The 20,270-nt window shown below is 44.4% G+C and overlaps 2 protein-coding genes across 6 annotated transcripts in view; one reads left to right on the plus strand and one right to left on the minus strand.

Moving 5' to 3' along the window:
- The window catches only part of lrrc31 (leucine rich repeat containing 31), a 206,668-nt gene extending 195,529 nt beyond the window's left edge, over positions 1-11,139 (plus strand). For all 4 annotated transcript variants that reach the window (XM_072254455.1, XM_072254454.1, XM_072254458.1 and 1 more), the window contains one exon: positions 10,508-11,139. In XM_072254455.1, the coding sequence (XP_072110556.1) occupies positions 10,508-10,827 (320 nt within the window). In that variant the 3' untranslated portion in view covers positions 10,828-11,139. The remainder of the gene's footprint in view (positions 1-10,507) is intronic.
- Positions 11,140-17,268: 6,129 nt separating this feature from the next.
- LOC140195825 (uncharacterized) overlaps positions 17,269-20,270 on the minus strand; it is a 100,226-nt gene continuing 97,224 nt past the window's right edge. The window contains exon 6 of one of the 2 annotated variants that reach the window (XM_072254459.1): positions 17,269-17,397. In XM_072254459.1, coding sequence (XP_072110560.1) covers positions 17,269-17,397 — 129 coding nt within the window. The remainder of the gene's footprint in view (positions 17,398-20,270) is intronic. The other variant, XR_011885551.1, reaches the window with a different exon arrangement.

Here is a 20,270-nt window from a genome sequence, read left to right on the forward strand (position 1 = left end):
CTTTAGCTTCTGCCTCTCATACTACAGGGTGAATTCTATCATATTGTGATCACTAAGGGCTACATTACTTTATGTACCTGAATCATCGTTGTAAATATGGTTGGCTCCATCTTGAGTACTAGCCTACAAAGCACCCAGGACATCTTCAAGAAGCGGTGTCTCAGAAAGGCAGCGTCCATTATTAAGGACCTCCAGCACCAAGGGCATGCCCTTTTCTCACTGTTACCATCAGACAGGAGGTACACACTCAGCAGTTCAGGAACAGCTTCTTACCCTCTGTCATCCGATTCCTAAATGGACATTGAACCATTGAATACTACCTCACTTTTTAAATATATATTATTTCTGTTTTTGCACTATTCTTTGTCTGTTCAATGTACATATACTGCAATTGATTTACTTACTTATTATTTTTTTCTTCTATATTATGCATTGCATTGAACTGCTGATGCTAAGGTAACAAATTTCACGACACATGCCAGTGATAATAAACCTGATCCTGATTCTGATTCTGATCATATCTGGTTCATTACACAACACCCAAACCAAAATTGCTGAACCCGTAGTTAGCACAACAATAAGCTGCTTCAGAAAGCCATCTTCAAGGAATTCCATCTTCAAGGAATTTGTGGGATCCCGCAACAAATTGATTTTTCCAATTCATCTGCATATTGTGAGAATGTTACTCCACTCTTTAAGAAAGGGGGAAGGCAGCAGAAAGGAAATTATAGACCAGTTAACCTGTCCACAGTAGTTGAGAAGATGTTAGAGTCAATTGTAAGGGATGAAGTGATGGAGTACTTGGTGACACAGGACAAGACATGACAAAGTCAGCATGGTTTCCTTGAGGGAAAATTCTGCCTGACTAACCTGTTGGAATTCTTTGAGGAGATTACAAATAGGATAGATAAAGGGGATGCAGTGGATGTTGTATATTTGGACCTTCAGAAGGCCTTTGACAAGGGGTGTCACACATGAGGCTGCTTGCCGAGTTGGGACCCCATTGTGTTACTGGAAGGTTACTAGCATGGTTGGAGCATTGGCTGTTTGGTGGGAGGCAGTGAGTGGGAATGGGAAGATACTTTTCTGGTTGGCTGCCAGTGGCTGGTGGTGTTCCACAGGAGTTGGTGTTGGGACCACTTCTTTTTGTGCTGTCTGTCAGTGATTTGGAAGATGGAATGGATGGTTTTATTGCCGAGTTTTCAGATGGTGCAAAGGTTGGTGGAGGGTTGGGTGGTGTTGAGGCAGGTGGGGTGCGGAGGGACTTGAATAGATTGGGAGAGTGAGCAAGAGGGTGGCAGGTGAAGTGCAATGTTGGAGGATGCGTAGTCACGCACTTTGGTGGTGGAGGTAAGTGTGCAGACTATGACTGAACTGGGAGAGGGTCCAGGGGTCTGAGATGCAGAGGAACTTGGGAGTCCTTATGCAGAGCACCCTGGGGATTGGCTTGTGGGTTGGGTTGGTGGTGAGGAAGGCATGCCATGTTAGCATTCATTTCAAGAGGTCTGGAATACAAGAACGATGATGTGATACTGAGTCTTTATAAGGCACTGGTGAGGCCTCACCTTGGGTGTTGTGAACAATTTTGGGCTCCTCATTTTAGAAAAGACGTGCTGGCATTGGAGAGGGTCCAGAGGAGCTTCACAAGGATGATTCCAGGAATGAAAGGGTTATCATGTGAGGAAAGTTTGATGGCTCTGGGTCTGAGCTCGCTGGAATTTAGAAGGATGAGAGGAATCTCATTGAAACCTTTTGAATGTTGAAAAGTCTAGACAGAGTAGATGTGGGAAGGATGTTTCTCATAGTGGGAGAGTCTGGGAAGGGGGGCACAGCCTCAGGATAGAGGGGCGCCCTTTCAAAACAGATGCGGAGAAGTTTATTTAGTCAGAGAATGGTGAATTTGTTGGCACATGCATCTATGGAGGCTAAGTCGTTGGGTGTATTTGGTGCAGAGATTGAAGGGTTGCTGATTGGACATGGTATCAAAGGTTATGGGGAGAATGTTGGGAACTGGAATTGAGGAAGAGATGAAAAAAAAGGATCAGCCATGATTGAATGGTGGAGCAGACTCGATTGGCCAGATAGCCTAATTCTGCTCCTATGTCTTATGGTCTTATAGTCTTAAATCCCTGTACACCACACTATGAATCACAGAGTGCATGTAAATCCCTGTACACCACACTGTGTACCAGTGCATGTAAATCCCTGTACATCACACTGTGTACCAGTGCATGTAAATCCCTATACACCACTCTGTACCAGAGTGCATGTAAATCCCTGTACAATACACTGTGTACCACAGAGTAAATTTAATTCTATGTACACCACAATAGCTGTGTTACCTCAGCTCATCAAAACCTGATTCTGAATCTGAACTCTTATTGGACTGGTTTAACATTGCCACTTTTCTCCAAATGACTGTTAATACTTACAGATCAATGACTACATTCCTTCCTACCATTGTTGTTCAACAGATTAGTCTGCAGTTACTGAGTGTATTTGCCCTGTTGAACAAGTGTCCTGTGTCACCATCCTCCATATTCCAGGGGAATTGACATGTTATGGTCAATGCCCTGTGATTTCCTGCCATACCTCCCTCAAATTCCTGGAGTGGATCAATGTCATCATTCCCTTCAATTGCTTGGTCCGTTGCCTTGTAATTCATAGCAATTTAAGTACATCTGATAAGGATTTCTGCCCCCAACAGCCTGTACAAGCAGTGAGTACTACATTTCTACCAACCTCTGAAAGGGACTTTGTATCATTTAAATAATGTTTATTCCATGTTAGCCCTTTATAATTTCACAGATATTAGTCAAGTGTTTTAAGTTTAATACATTATCTCCTCATTGAAATTTTGTTGTCATTCAACACAGGGATCTGTGTTGGGGCCGCTTCTTTTTACGTTGTACATCAACGATTTGGATTATGGAATAGATGGCTTTGTGGCTAAGTTTGCTGATGATACGAAGATAGGTGGAGGAGCCGGTAGTGCTGAGGAAACAGAAAGTCTGCAGAGAGACTTGAATAGATTGGAAGAATGGGCAAAGAAGTGGCAAATGAAATATAATGTTGGAAAATGTTATGCACTTTGGCAGAAGAAATTAACAGGCAGACTATTATTTAAATGGGGAGAGAATTCAAAGTTCTGAGATGCAACGGAACTTGGGAGTCCTTGTGCAGGATACCCTTAAGGTTAACCTCCAAGTTGAGTCGGTGGTAAAGAAGGCGAATGCAATGCTGGCATTCATTTCTAGAGGAATAGAGTATAGGAGCAGGGATGTGATGTTGAGGCTCTGTAAGACCTCACTTGGAGTACTGTGGGCAGTTTTGGGCTCCTTATTTAAGAAAGGATGTGCTGACGTTGGAGAGGGTTCAGAGAAGATTCACTAGAATGATTCCAGGAATGAGAGGGTTAACATATGAGGAACGTTTGTCCACTCTTGGACTGTATTCCTTGAAGTTTAGAAGACTGAGGGGAAACCTTATGGAAACATTTCGAATGTTGAAAGGCATGGACAGAGTGGATGTAGCAAAATTGTTTTCCATGATGGGGGAGTCTAGTACGAGAGGGCATGACTTAAGGATTGAAGGACACCCATTCAGAACAGAGATGTGAAGAAATTTTTTTAGCCAGAGGGTGGTGAATCTATGGAATTTGTTGTCACGGGCAGCAGTGGAGGCCAAGTCATTGGGTGTATTTAAGGCAGAGATTGATAGGTATCTGAGTAGCCAGAGCATCAAAGGTTATGATGAGAAGGCGGGGGAGTGGGACTAAGTGAGAGAATGGATCAGCTCATGATAAAATGGCGGAGCAGACTCGATGGGCTGAATGGCCTGCTTCTGCTCCTTTGTCTTATGGTCTAACATCCTGGTATATCTCTTCTCCAGTGCAAGTGTACCTTACCTATAAAGTGGTGAAAATAGTATACAGAGACTGTATAAAGTTCTCAGGCTATGTCCACACTAGACCGGATAAATCCATAACCGAAGCTTTTTCTCTTTGTTTTGACCTTCCGTCCACACTGAAACGGCGTTTTCCTCCCCCGAAAATGGAGCTTTTCAAAAACACTCTCCAGAGCGTTTAAATCTGAAAACGCTGGTTGGCCGTTATAGTGTGTACGGGGTAACCGGCTAATTTTAAAAACGCTGTCATGATGTGCCAGAACAAATGGTGACGGCAGCGCGGCGTTTCATTGTTTTCTTGAACGCAACCTCCAACACCACAACAACAATATCTGACAGTAGATACGTAACAGCTGAATGTAACAGTGTATGGAAATACAAGATAACACTGATGCAGACATGTTTTATACATTTAACAAGATGCTTTATTAATGTATTGCTTGTGCAAACATTCAATAGATGCAATTGTCACTTTTGCCCTTTAACTCGTTTTATTGCACATGTAGGCAAGAGTAAAGGCAAACAAATGAGTTAACAGCAAATTTCACTTTTGCCCAGTAACAAGCCTTATTGCACTTAGTTGTAGCTGTTGTTCCTTTCACTGGTGAAGAGACAATGGCTGTAGAAAATGTTTCTGGACAAACATGCACCAGGTCTTTCTTTTGGCAATTTCCTTTTAAGTTTTTCTAGTCTGTAACTAGACAAACGCGTACCAAATATACCGTTTCCTCTTCGCTTGTTTTCTGTGTATCCTGCGCATGCCCAGTAGGAGAAGATTCGCCCAAATACCCGTTTTAATGTGGACGGAGGTATTTTCAAAAACGCCTGGTGTGGACACCTATCGTTTATACGCAAAACTGGCATTTTCAAAATTGTCCGGTCAAATGTGGACATAGCCTCAGACTCTAGTCTAGCAAGTATTTACAGATCCCAGCACAGATCCCTGTGGAACTCCACCAATTACAGACCTCCAGGTCAAATAAGTTCCTTCAACTACTATATTCTGTTTTCAATGTGCAAACTAGTTCTAAATCCAAACAGCTAATTTGTCACAGATCCCATGCATCTTAATCTTCTGGATTAGCCTCCCATGAGGGACTTTGTTAAATGACTTACTAAAATCAATGTCGACAGCATCCACTGCCCTACCCTCATCAATCTCTCTCATCAACTTGCCAAAAAACTCAGTCAAGTTAGAAAGGCACAACCAGCCACAATCAAAGTCATGCTGCCTCTCCCTAATTAGGCCATAGGTTTTCAAATGCTCACATATATCCTATCCCTAAGAATTTTCTCCAGCAACTTCCCTACAACTGATGTGAGACTCACTGGTCTATAGTTCCCAGGATTTTCCCATGTTCCCTTCTTAAAGAGAGATTACAACATTAGCTACCTGCCAGTCCTCCGGGACATCGCCTGTGGCTAGAGAGGACACTGGTCAAAGGTCTGGCAATCTTGTCTCTCTCCTCCTTCAATAACCTGGGGTAAATCCCATGAGGCTCAGGGGACTTATCCTTCTTAATACACCTTAGGGAGAGAGGGAGGGAGAGAGAGAGAGAGGGAGGGAGAGAGAGAGAGATATGTTCCAAAAAAAAATCTAAAACATACATCACCCCAGACCATACTAAAGTGTACCCCTACCTAATAGGGGTAAAAAATAATGACAGTGTTGCTCGCTGCACTGTTTGCAACAGTGACTTTTCTATTTCTCATGGTGGGTTAAGACTGTAAAAGATATGTTGAGGTGAGTTTAACAGGTGTCATTCGTTCATTAGCATAGCTAATGTTATTTAAACTAGCTGGCTAGCTGCTAAGGAGCTACTCTATTGCAGACATCCCACCTCTCCTGGAAGTTCTGGGAGTCTCCCACAGATTGATGGTGCTACCTCCCTGAAATGAGTTTTTGCAGGGTGAGATGTCTGACAAAGTACCCAGGACATCTTCAAGGAGTGGTGTCTCAGAAAGGCGGCATCCATTGTTAAGGAGCTCGCACCCAGGGCATGGCCTTTTCTCACTGCTATCATCAGGTAGGAGAACATAAGAAATAGGAGCAGGAGTAGGCCGTCCGGCCCATTGAGCCTGCCCTGCCATTCAATAAGATCATGGCTGATCTGTCCGTAAACTCAGCTCCATCTACCTACCTTTTCCCCATAACCCTTAATTCCCGTACTATGTAAAAATCTATCTAACTGTATCTTAAATATATTTAGTGAAGAAGCCTCAACTGCTTCCCTGGGCCAAGAATTCCACAGATTCACCACTCTCTGGGAAAAACAATTTCTCCTCATCTCCGTCCTAAATCTTCTCCCCTGAATCCTGAGGCAATGTCCCCTAGTTCTAGTCTCACCTACCAATGGAAACAACTTTCCTACTTCTATCTTATCTATTCCTTTCAAAATTTTGTATGTTTCTATAAGATCCCCTCTCATTCTTCTGAATTCCAGAGAGTGTAGTCCCAGGTGACTCAACCTCTCCTCAGGTTAACCGCTTCATCCCTGGAATCAAGCTGGTGAACCTCCTCTGCACTGCCTCCAAAGCCAGTATATCCTTCCTCAAGTATGGAGACCAGAACTGCACACAGTACTCCAGGTGCGGCCTCACCAGTACCCTGTATAGTTGCAGCATGACCTCCCTGCTCTTGAATTCAATCCCTCTAGCAATGAAGACCAACATTCCGTTTGCCTTCTTAATAACCCGTTGTACCTGCAAGCCAACTTTTTGCAATTCATGCACAAGCACTCCCAAGTCTCTCTGCACAACAGCATGCTGCAATCTTTCACCATTTAAATAATAATCTGCTCTTCTATTATTCCTTCCAAAGTGGATGATCTTGCATTTGCCACCGTTGTATTCCGTCTGCCAGATCTTGGCCCACTCACTTAACCTATCTATATTCCTCTGCAGACTCTCCACATCCTCTGTACAATTTGCTTTTCCACTCAGTTTAGCGTCATCAGCAAATTTTGCTACACTACACTCAATCCCCTCTTCCAAATCATCAATATAAATGGTAAACAGCTGCAGGCCCAGCACCGACCCCTGCGGCACCCCACTCACTACTGACTGCCAACCGGAGAAACACCCATTTATACCAACTGTCTGCTTTCTATCAGTTAACCAATCCACTATCTATGGCAATACACTTCCTCCGACTCCATGCATCCGTATCTTACTTATAAGTCCCTTGTGCGCCACCTTATTGAACGCCTTCTGGAAATTCAAGTATACGACATCCACCTGTTCCTTCCTATCCACTGCACTCATTATGTCCTCAAAGAACTCCAGTAAGTTTGTCAATCAGGACCTGCCCTTTCTGAATCCGTGCTGTATCTGTCTAATGGAACCACTCCTTTCTAAATGTTTCACTATTTCTTCTTTAATGACAGCTTCAAATATTTTCCCAACTACAGATGTTAAGCTAACTGGCCTATAGTTGCCTGGAGGTACAGAAGCCTGAAGGCACACACTCAGCAATTCAGGAACAGCCTCTTCCCCTCTGTCATCCGAGTCCTAAATGGACATTGAACCCGTGAACTCTACCTCATTTTTTAATATATATTTCTGTTTTTGCATGATTTTTAATCTATCCAATATACATATACTGTAATTTATTTATTTATTTATTTTTCTTCTATTGAACTGCTGCTGTTAAGTTAACAAATTTCATGACACATGTCGGTGATAATAAACCTGATTCTGATTCTGAGGTTGACGGTGTTGTTAAGAAGGCATATAGTGTGTTGGCCTTCATCAACCGTGGGATTGAGTTCAATAACCAAGAGGTAATGTTACAGCTATATAGGACCCTGGTCAGACCCCATTTGGAATACTGTGCTCAGTTCTGGTTGCCTCACTACAGGGAGGATGTGCATATTATAGAGAGAGTGCAGAGGAGATTTACAAGGATGTTGACTGGATTGAAGAGTATGCCTTATGAGAAATAAGTTGAGTGAACTTGGCGTTTTCTCCTTGGAGCGATAGAGGATGAGAGATGTCCTGATAGAGGTGTATAAGCTGATGAGAGGCATTGATTGTGTGGATAGTCAGAGGCTTTTCCCAGAGCTGAAGTGTCCAACATGAGGGGGCTTAGCTTTAAGGTGGTTGGAAGTAGGTACAAGGGGGATGTCAGAGGTAAGTTTTTCACACAGGGAGTGGGGGTGTGTGGAATGCACTGCTAATGATGGTGGTAGAGGCGGATACAATAGGGTCTTTAAGAGACTCTTAGATAGGTACATGGAGCTTAGAGAAATAGAGGGCTCTGCGGTTGGGAAATTCTAGGCACTTTCTAGAGTAGGTTACATGGTTGGCACCTCCCTATCCCTTTTGCCTCCCTCCCTATCCTTTCTGAAACATCTAAAGCCTGGCACTTGAAGTAGCCATTCCTGCCCCTGCACCATCCAAGTCTCTGTAATGGCCACAACATCATAGCTCCAAGTGCTGATCCACGCTGTCAGCTCATCCGCTTTATTCATAATACTGCTTGCATTAAAATAGACACATCTCAAACCATCGGTCTGAGTACATCCCTTCTCTATCACCTGCCTATCCTCCCTTTCGCACTGCTTTCTCTATTTGTGAGCCAGCCTCCCTCTCCTCCGTCACTTCAGTTCGGTTCCCACCCCCCATCAATTCTAGTTTAAACTCTCCCCAATAGCCTTAGCAAACTTCCCGCCAGGATATTGGTCCCCCTCGGATTCAAGTGCAACCTGTTCTTTTTGAACAGGTCACACCTGCTCCAGAAGAGGTCCCAGTGATCCAGAAATCTGAATCCCTGCCCCCTGCTCCAATCCCTCAGCCACACATTTATCCTCCACCTCATTCTATTCCTATACTCACTGTCACGTGGCACAGGAGTAATCCGGAGATTACTACCTTTGAGGTCCTGCTTCTCAACTTCTTTCCTAACTCCCTGTAATCTGTTTTCAGGACTACCTCCCTTTTCCTACCTATGTCCTTGGTACCAACATGTACCACGACCTCTGGCTGTTCACCTGCCCACTTCAGGATATCGTGGACTTGATCAGAAACATCCCGGACCCTGGCACCTGGGAGGCAAATTACCATCCGCGTTTCTTTCTTGCGTCCACAGAATCGCCTATCTGACCCCCTAACTATAGAGTCCCCTATCACTGCTGCCATCCTCTTCCTTTCCCTACCTTTCTGAGCCACAGGGCCAGACTCTGTGCCAGAGGCGCGACCACTGTTTCTTCCGCTGGGTAGGCTGTCACCTCCAACAGTACTCAAGTAGGAATACTTATTGTTAAGGGGGACAGCCACCTGGGTACTCTCTAGTACCTGCTTCTTGCTCTTCCCTCTCCTGACTGTTACCTATTTCACTGTTTCCTGTGTTCCCAGGGTGACTACCTTCCTATAGCTCCTGCCCCTGACCAGACGAAGGTCATCGAGCTGCAGCTCCACTTCGCTAACGCGGTCCCTAAGGAGCTGCAGCTCCAGTTTGCTAACGCGATCCCTAAGGAGCTGCAGCTTGACACACCTGGTTCAGTTGTGGCCATCCGGGAGGCTGGGAGTCTCCAGGACCTCCCACATCTGACACCGAGCACAGAAAACCGGCCTCACATACATACTTTGTATTCTAAACAGATAACCTACCTGGCCTCGACCCTTTATCGCCTAAGCCCCGTTGAGCCAAAGACTCCCTACTCTGTCTCCCTCTACTCTGTTGCCCGCTCAGTAAACCTGTCTTCTTTTTAGACTCTTCCCGCTGTTCTCACTGGCTGACCTCCACACGCTTGCGCAGTCATGCCCCGTTCAAACTGCTGAAGAAATAACAGTCACCTTTTCAACTCTGCTTGCTTTTAAATTCTTCTCGCTGTTCTCATTGGCCGACCTCCACGTGCTTGCGCAGTCGTGCCCCGTTCAAACCACTGAAGGAATCATCTTATTCCTAAATAACCCTTTGCTTTATTCTCACTGTTCCTCCTGATGGTCATTTAGGATCTGTCTTAGCCACTAGTACATGTACTGTACAGGGAATTATTATCACTGCTGAGTTTTAGTTATCTATTTGTCAATACAGTGCCGAGGCGGCCCTTCCAGCCTTTCAAGGCTCACTGCCCTGGCAACCTCCAACAAACCCAATTAACTCTAACCTCATAGGGTGATTTACAATGACCAGTCAACCTATCTGGTAGATCTTTGGACTGTTGAGGAAACAGGAGGACCCAGAGAAACCCAATACATTCCATGGGAAGGACATACAGTTTCCTTACAGAACGGCACCGGAATTGAACCCCCAAACTCCAGAATGCTCTGAGCTGTAATAGCACTGTGCTATCTGCTGTGCTACTGTGGCACCACTGGTACGTGTACAGAAGAGTGGATTATCATCACTGGTGAGCTTTAGCCACTGGTACATGTAACGGATGGTGATTTACTGATAGAGGAGGATTGGGAGTCAGTATCATAAAAACAGTGAGGCTTTTTCTTTCATATACTGTCCAACCAGGTTTACAGAGACTATAATGCATCTCAGGGGAGAAAATGTGTTTGATCAGTCGGGGCATTGAATAGAGAAGTTGGGATTTCATGAAATGTAGGACAAATATGACCAAACTCACTGCAGCCTTTGTTTTCTCTTTAGTGTCCCTCTCGTGTGCTGGATTTTTATCAAGCCTCGAAACGCTGCATTTAACATATAACAACACAGTTGATGACCAATCTTGGGTGATGTTCTTCAAAGAAATTGATGGCCTGAAGGCACTCTCTGAACTGGATATTGGCCTAATGCCTTTAAGTCATCGAGAATGCAGCCCCTGGTTGGCTGTACTACTGAGCTGTCTGCCTCGGCTCCCCTCACTCCTGGAATTGGGTATGCACCACTGGGTTATCTCTGCTTCTCAGTGTGAACTTCTGGACACATTCAACCACCAACATCAGCGGAATATCCACTTCACCTATTAGATTGTCAGCTTTTATTGAAATAAATATTCAAAAATACAAATCACAGGTAATATAAAAGTTAAAGCAATTCAGCTTCAGACATGATTCCGTACCATTCACTGCTGATATTGCCTATGACTCAAATGCATCAATGCACTGTGGTAATGAAGCTGCTGCTGAATGATATGTCACGGTCACACTTCAGTTAAAGAATAACTGCAGGATGCAAATGCTGGGGTAAATGAGGTTCGAAGTACTTGATATGGCCGCTCTGGAACAGTTTCTAAAGCTGGACTATGCAGGGTTTCTCATTGTAAAGATAGCTGATTATTACTTCCATTAAAATGTATCTCAATTGTTTTGGTTCAATTATTATTTTGGGTGAATTATGGTTATTTCCAGAAAAAAATTCCCAATAAGCCTCCTTCCACCCACTTGGCCAATATATCCAGAATGAGATTCCACTCCCCAGTCCATCTTGTTGCATACCTATACCTAATGTTCTAAACAGATTCTGTAGAATGCAATGTAAGAAATCTGTGCTCTCTGCATCCCAGTTAATATTAGTCAAAGAGTTGTGCAGTACAGATAGTCTCACTGGCCCAGCAGGTCTGTGCCAATGTTTTAGGCTATCAAAGCAAATCAGCAAGGAAGAGAACTGGTGCTAGCAAGTGGCATTTACAGTGTACCCGTCTAAACATTACATCTGAGGCCATCAACTCCTTGAGTGTATTCATATATTAATCACTTTAGTATGTATAAGAATTGGGTCATTCAGTCCATCGAGTCTGCTCCACCATTCCATCATGACTGATCCTGAATCCCACTCAACCACATACATCTGTCTTCTCGCCATATCCTTTGATGCCCTGACCAATCAGGAAGTAATCAACTCCGCCTTAAGTACACTCACGGACTTGGCCTCCACCATAGTCTGTGACAGAGCATTCGACAGATTCACTACTCTCTGGCTAAAAAAGTTCCTCCTCACCTCTTGTTCTAGAAGATCGCCATTCAATTCAAAGGCTGTGCCCTCTAGTTCTGGATATCCCCACCAGAGGAAACATCCTCTCCACACATCCAACTTATCTAATCCTTTCAATATTTGGTAGGTTGCAATGAAATCCTGCCCCCCCCCACATTCTTCTAAATTCCAGTGACTATGTCACAAAGTGGTCAGATGCTCTTCGTATGTTAACCCCTTCATTTTCCCGGACCCCATCCTCGTGAACCTCCTTTGGACTCTTTCCAATTACAACACATTCTTTCTGAGATATGGAGCCCAAAACTGTTGACAATACTCCGTGCAGCCTGATTAGTGTCTTGTAAAGCCTCAACATTAACTCCTTGCTTTTATATTCTATTTCTCTTGAAATAAATGCCTTCTTTACCTTCTTTACCACAGACTCAACCCGTAAATTCACCTTCCGGGAGTCTTGGATGAAGATCCTAAGTCCCTCTGCACCTCTGAAGTTTGACTTACTCCCCATTTAGATAATTGTCCGCAATATTGTTCCTTTTACCAAAATGCATTATCATTCATTTCCCAACACTGTATTCAGTCTGCCACTTTTATTCCCACTCACCTCCTGCCTGTCAACCATTCCCCTATTCATGCCAATATCTTTCCCAAAACACCATAGGATTTTATCTTGTTAAGCAGCCTCATGTGTGGCACCTTATCAAATACATTGTGAAAATCCAAGTAAATGACATCCACTGCCTCTTCTTTGTTCACCCTGCTTGTTACTTCCTCAAAGGACTGTACCTGATTTGTCAGGCATGATTTCCATTTGCAGAAACCATGCTGACTTTGATTTATTTTATTAGTCTCCAAGTACCTCGAGACCTCATCCTTAATAATAGACTACAACACTTTGCGGATGACACGAAGCTGGGTGGCAGTGTTAGCTGTGAGGAGGATGCTAAGAGGATGCAGCGTGACTTGGATAGGTTGGGTGAGTGGGCAAATTCATGGCAGATGCAATTTAATGTGGATAAATGTGAAGTTATCCACTTTGGTGGCAAAAATAGGAAAACAGATTATTATCTGAATGGTGGCCGATTAGGAAAAGGGGAGGTGCAACGAGACCTGGGTGTCATTATACACCAGTCATTGAAAGTGGGCATGCAGGTACAGCAGGCGGTGAAAAAGGCGAATGGTATGCTGGCATTTATAGCAAGAGGATTCGAGTACAGGAGCAGGGAGGTACTACTGCAGTTGTACAAGGCCTTGGTGAGACCACACCTGGAGTATTGTGTGCAGTTTTGGTCCCCTAATCTGAGGAAAGACATCCTTGCCATAGAGGGAGTACAAAGAAGGTTCACCAGATTGATTCCTGGGATGGCAGGACTTTCATATGAAGAAAGACTGGATGAACTGGGCTTGTACTCGTTGGAATTTAGAAGATTGAGGGGGGATCTGATTGAAACGTATAAGATCCTAAAGGGATTGGACAGGCTAGATGCAGGAAGATTGTTCCCGATGTTGGGGAAGTCCAGAACAAGGGGCCACAGTTTGAGGATAGAGGGGAAGCCTTTTAGGACCGAGATTAGGAAAAACTTCTTCACACAGAGAGTGGTGAATCTGTGGAATTCTCTGCCACAGGAAACAGTTGAGGCCAGTTCATTGGCTATATTTAAGAGGGAGTTAGATATGGCCCTTGTGGCTATGGGGGTCAGGGGGTATGGAGGGAAGGCTGGGGCGGGGTTCTGAGTTGGATGATCAGCCATGATCATAATAAATGGCGGTGCAGGCTGGAAGGGCCGAATGGCCTACTCCTGCACCTATTTTCTATGTATGTTTTCTATGTACTTCCCCGACCACTGAGGTGAGGTAAGTGGCCTGTAATTTTCTTCCTTTTGCCTTTCTTCCTTCTGAAAGAGTAGATTGAAATCTGCAGTCTTCCAGTGCTCCAGGATCATGCCAGAATCAAGTCATTCTTGAAAGATCATGACCGTTATCTCTTCAGCAACCTCTCTCAGGACTCTGGGATGTAGTCCATCTGATCCAAGTGACGTATCTACCTTAAGACCTTTCAGTTTACCTAGCACTTTTACCTTTGTAATAGCAATGGCACTTACTCCTGTCCCTGACACTCACGGACCTCTGGCACACCACTAGTGTCTTCCACAGTGAAGACAAATGCAAAGTATGCATTAAGGTGATCTGCCATTTCTTTGTCCCTCCATTACTAACTCACCAGCATCATTTTCCAGTGGTCTAATATGAACTCTCATCTCCCTTTTAATCTTTATATAACTGAAAAGTCTTATTTAAACTTGGTCACTTCAACAAATATTCCAAGTCTTGAGCAACACATACAAAATGCTGGAGAAAGTCAGCACCTATGGAAGGGGATAAACAGTCGGCATTTTTGGGCAAGACTCTTCGCCATATTATTTGCCAAGGGAAATCTTGCATGTAATTGTGGTTGTTGTGTACATCCCTCCCTCTGCCAACCCGACGTCAGCATGTAACATCATTTACACTGTCATAGCCAGATTACGAACCCAGCACCTGAGTGCCCTCATTACCATCTTGGGTGACTTCAACCAGGTTACCATGGCTAGAACACTGCCCAACTTCATGCAGTATGTGAGCTGTACAACCAGAGGGGAGAGGACTCTGGATTTGATGTACGCTAATGTTAAGGATGCATACAGCTCCCTCTCCCCGCCCCCCCACCCCACCACTGGGAAGGTCAGATCACAACCTGGTGCATCTAAAACCCTGCTATGTGCCTCTGGTGAAGAGTAAACCTGCAACCTCGAGGACAGTGAGAAAATGGTTGGAGGAGGCTTAGGCGCTCCAGGGTTGTTTTGAGGTGACAGACTGGCAGGCACTCTGTGAGCCACATGGAGAGGATATTGATGGGCTCACAGAGTGCATCACTGATTACATCAACTTCTGTGTGGACTACAATGTTCCGACAAAAACTGTCCTTTGTTATTCAAATAAGCCATGCGTGACAAAGGACATCAAGGACATCCTGAACGCTAAAAAGAAGGCGTTTAGAGATGGAAATAGGGAGGAGCAGAGGGCAATACAGAGGGACCTGAAAGCCAGGATCAGGGAGGCTAAAGACAGGTACAGGAGGAAGCTTGAGTTTAAACTCCAGCAGAACAACATGAGAGAGGTCTGGAGGAGGATGAGGACCATCACTGGGTTCCGGCAAACTAGCAACAGAAGAGCTGAAGGCAGTGGGGACAGGGCCAACGAACTTAACCTGTTCTGTAACAGATTTGACATTGTGGACCCTGCCCATCCCCCACATGAGCCATCTGTTGTCGGCCCCCAACCAACACATATTCCACTCTCCCCTTCCCTACACGAAACCACCACAGTGGGCTTCACAGCTGAACAGGTGAGAAGACAGCTGAAACGTCTCAACCCAAGTAAGGCTGCAGGACCGGATGGTGTCAATACCAGGGTGCTCAAAGCCTGTGCCCCTCAGCTATGTGGAGTACTTCGCCATGTCTTCAACCTGAGCCTGAGGCTCTGGAGGGTTCCTGTGCTGTGGAAGGCGTCCTGCCTCGTCCCTGTGCCGAAGACGCCACGCCCCAGCGGCCTCAATGACTACAGACCGGTGGCATTGACCTCCCACATCATGAAGACCCTGGAGAGACTTGTTCTGGAGCTGCTCCAGCCTATGGTCAGGCCACACTTAGATCCCCTCCAGTTCGCCTACCAGCCCCGACTAAGAGTTAAGGATGCCATCGTTCACCTGCTGAACTGTGTCTACGCCCACCTGGACAAGCCAGCGAGCACTGTGAGGGTCACGTTCTATGACTTCTCCAGTGCGTTCAACACCATCAGCCCTGCTCTGCTAGGGGAGAAGCTGACAGCAATGCAGGTGGATGCTTCCCTGATGTCATGGATTCTTGATTACCTGACTGGCAGACCACAGTACGTGTGCCTGCAACACTGTGTCTCTGACAGAGTGATCAGCAGCACTGGGGCTCCACAGGGGACTGTCTTGTCTCCCTTTCTCTTCACCATTTACACCTCGGACTTCAACTACTGCACAGAGTCTTGTCATCTTCAGAAGTTTTCTGATGACTCTGCTATAGTTGGATGCATCAGCAAGGGAGATGAGGCTGAGTACAGGGCTACAGTAGGAAACTTTGTCACATGGTGTGAGCAGAATTATCTGCAGCTTAATGTGAAAAAGACTAAGGAGCTGGTGGTAGACCTGAGGAGCGCGAAGGTACCGGTGACCCCTGTTTTCATCCAGGGGGTCAGTGTGGACATGGTGGAAGATTACAAATACCTGGGGATACGAATTGACAATAAACTGGACTGGTCAAAGAACACTGAGGCTGTCTACAAGAGCCATCTCTATTTCCTGAGGAGACTGAGGTCTTTTAACATCTGCCGGACGATGCTGAGGATGTTCTACGAGTCTGTGGTGGCCAGTGCTCTCATGTTTGCTGTTGTGTGCTGGGGCAGCAGGCTGAGGGTAGCAGACACCAACAGAATCAACAAACTCATTCGTAAGGCCAGTGATGTTGTGGGGATGGAACTGGACTCTCTGACGGTGGTGTCTGAAAAGAGGATGCTGTCCAAGTTGCATGCCATCTTGGACAATGTCTCCCATCCACTACATAATGTACTGGTTGCGCACAGCAGTACATTCAGCCAGAGACTCATTCCACCGAGATGCAACACAGAGCGTCATAGGAAGTCATTCCTGCCTGTGGCCATCAAACTTTACAACTCCTCCCTTGGAGGGTCAGACACCCTGAGCCAATAGGCTGGTCCTGGACTTATTTCCTGGCATAATTTACATATTACTATTTAACTATTTATGGTTTTATTACTATTTATTATTTATGGTGCAACTGTAACAAAAACCAATTCCCTCCGGGATCAATAAAGTATGACTATGACTATGACATCACAACTGGAAAGAAAGGGGGCAGAAGCCAGAATAAGAATGTAGAGTGAGGGGGAAGAGCACCAACTGGCAGGTGATAGGTGAGATTAGATGAAGGGGAAGCTGGGTGGAAAGAGGGATGAAGTAAGCAGTCAGGAGGAGATCAACATTCCCTCTAATTTATTTATTTTTTTTACCAAAAAAATTCCATCTGCGCTGCAACAAAGGCTACATGCACGGGAGCATTTCATTTACTGCGCAGTACAGCTTAGAGGGAACAGTGGAGGTGATACATGAGAGAGTACAGGGCCAAAGAAGGGCTCGATTAGAAACAGACAGTGGACCATGGAAGAAAGGGAAGGAGGAAGGGAACCTCCAATGCCAAGTTTTCTCTGTTGTTAACAACTTGCATTGTCAGAATTGGTACAAGTTAGAAATATCACTGTAAAGTAATGAGGTAAAACCCAGCAACTTGAGCCTTGAGCCTCATCGGTAATTTCTTGCCCCAAGTCTGTAAATTAGAAAACTGATATCAAAAGCTCTACTATTTTAAATGATTTATTCTCAGTTTCCAGTATTTATTTTACTTTTTCTTTCCTTTCTTTATATTATTTTTCTTGTTCTTTTTCCCTTTTTTGTTCTTATTTGGAAACAAATTCTGAAAAGGACCCAGTTCCTTCCGCACCATTAACCCACGCCACCAGGCCTGGATCTGTTGGAGAAAGGAATGAAAATGGAATTAACGGTGAGTCTCTTGTTAGGCATGAATTCTGAGCTTACAATGCATGGTTCTTATTCAGGACAGTGTCATACTCTTGGTACAGACTTGTAACTTTGCCATATATAGCAAATAACAAACTAGAATACACAGGAAGCAATCACTGGACCAGAACGGGTCCATGGAAATAAAAAGTTAATGATTCAAATCATTGGCTCTATCAGAAACCTTAAGAACCAAAGAGGCATGTTATAAAGTTACACAAGTATGAGTCATCAGACAGAAGATACATACCACTAGCCTGAAAAAAACATACCATCAGGTTCAAGGACAACTCCTATGCTGTTATCAGACTCTTGAACAGACCTCTTGTACGATAAGGTGGACTCTTGACCTCATAATCTATCTCTTTCCACATCTTGAGGCAATGTCCCCTAGTTCTAGTCTCACCTATCTATAACCATATAACAATTACAGCACGGAAACAGGCCATCTCGGCCCTTCCAGTCCGTGCCGAACTCTTACCCTATCCTATTCCCACCGACCTGCACTCAGCCCATAACCCTCCATTCCTTTCCTGTCCATATATCTATCCAATTTAACTTTAAATGACAACATAGAACCTGCCTCAACCACTTCTGCTGGAAGCTCGTTCCACAGAGCTACCACTCTCTGAGTAAAGAAGTTCCCCGCCATGTTACCCCTAAACTTTTGTCCTCTAATTCTCGACCCATGCCCTCTTGTTTGAATCTTCCCCACTCTCAATGGAAAAAGGCTAACCACATCAACTCTATCAATCCCCCTCATAATTTTAAACACCTCTATCAAGTCTCCCCTCAACCTTCTACGCTCCAAAGAATAAAGACCTAACTTGTTCAACCTTTCTCTGTAACTTAGGAGATGAAACCCAGGCAACATTTTAGTAAACCTCCTCTGTACTCTCTCAATTTTATTGACATCTTTCCTATAATTCGGTGACCAGAACTGTACACAATACTCCAGATTTGACCTTACCAATGCCTTATACAAATTCAACATTACATCCCAACTCCTGTACTCAATGCTCTGATTAATAAAGGCCAGCAAAACAAAAGATTTCTTCACCACCCTATCCACATGAGATTCCATCTTCAGGGAACTTTGCACCATTATTCTTATATCCCTCTGTTCTAAAGCATTTTTAATGCCCTACCATTTACCATGCCCTACCTACCAATGGAAACAACTTTCCTACTTCTATCTTATCTAACCCTTTCAAAATTTTGTATGTTTCTATAAGATCCCCTCTCATTCTTCTGAATTCCAGAGAGTATGGTCCCAGATGACTCAATCTCTCCTCATAGGTTAACCCCTTCATCCCTGGAATCAAGCTGGGGAACCTCCTCTGCACTGCCTCCAAAGCCAGTATATCCTTCCTCAAGTATGGATACCAGAAATGCACACAGTACTCCAGGTGCAGCCTCACCAGTGCTCTGTATAGTTGCAGCATGACCTCTCTGCTCTTGAATTCAATCCCTCTAGCAATGAAGGCCAACATTCCGTTTGCCTTCTTAATAACCCGTTGTACCTGCAAGCCAACTTTTTGCGATTCGTGAACAAGCACTCCCAAGTCTCTCTGCACAACAGCATGCTGCAATCTTTCACCATTTAAATAATAATCTGCTCTTCTATTATTCCTTCCAAAGTGGATGATCTTGCATTTGCCACCGTTGTATTCCGTCTGCTAGACCTTGGCCCACTCACTTAACCTATCTAAATCTCTCTGCAGACTCTCCACATCCTCTGTACAATTTGCTTTTCTACTCAGTTTAGTATCATCAGCAAATTTTGCTACACTGCACTCAGTCCCCTCTTCCAAATCATCAATGTACATGGTAAACAGCTGCGGGCCCAGCACCAACCCCTGTGGCACCCCACTCACCACTGACTGCCAACCAGAGAAATACACATTTATACCAACTGTCTGCTTTCTATCAGTTAACCAATCAACTATCTATGCCAATATACTTCCTCCGACTCTATGCATCCGTATCTTATTTATGTGTCTCTTGTGCGCCACCTTATTGAATGCCTTCTGGAAATCCAAGTATACGACATCCACCTGTTCCTCTCTATCCACTGCACTCATTATATCCTCAAAGAACTCCAGTAAGTTTGTCAAACAGGACCTGCTCTTTCTGAATCCATGCTGTGTTTGTCTTATGGAACCACTCGTTTCTAAATGTTTCGCTATTTCTTCCTTAATGACAGCTTCAAGCATTTTCCCAACTACAGATGTTAAGCTAATTGGCCTATAGTTGCCCGTCTTTTGCCTACTTATTACCCTAATTTCTTTCACATCCATATTTTCCTTTGTAAACATTGAGGATAAATAGTCATTAAAATCACAGCCATCTCTTGCATCTCCACACACAGGTGATGGTCTTTAAGAGGACCTAGTCTCTCCCCTAGTTACCCTTTTACTGTTAATATAACTGAAGAATCTCTTGTGATTATCTTTAACCCTTTCAGCCAAATCCATCTCATGCCTTCTTTTTGCTCTCCTCATTTCCTCCTTAAGCCTGCTCTTAACATTTTTATATTCATTGAGTGATTAATTCATTCATATCCAGCTGCCTAAAAATTAATTCTACCTCCTCAATATCTCCCGGCAGCTGGTGTTCCCTAAACTTGGTATATCTACCCTTCAACCTAAAAGGATCATGCTGCGCTGGACTCTTTTAAAAATCTCCCACTTGCCAGCTGCCCCTTTGCCTTTAGAGTCACCCAATCAACCCCAGCTGATCCTGCCTAATGCCCTCAAAGTTTGGCCTGCTCTACTATCGGACCTGTTCTCTCTTTTTCCATAACTATTTCAAAACTATTAG

Source organism: Mobula birostris, chromosome 4 (genome assembly GCF_030028105.1).
Source record: "Mobula birostris isolate sMobBir1 chromosome 4, sMobBir1.hap1, whole genome shotgun sequence".
NCBI classification, from domain to species: Eukaryota; Metazoa; Chordata; class Chondrichthyes; order Myliobatiformes; family Myliobatidae; genus Mobula; species Mobula birostris.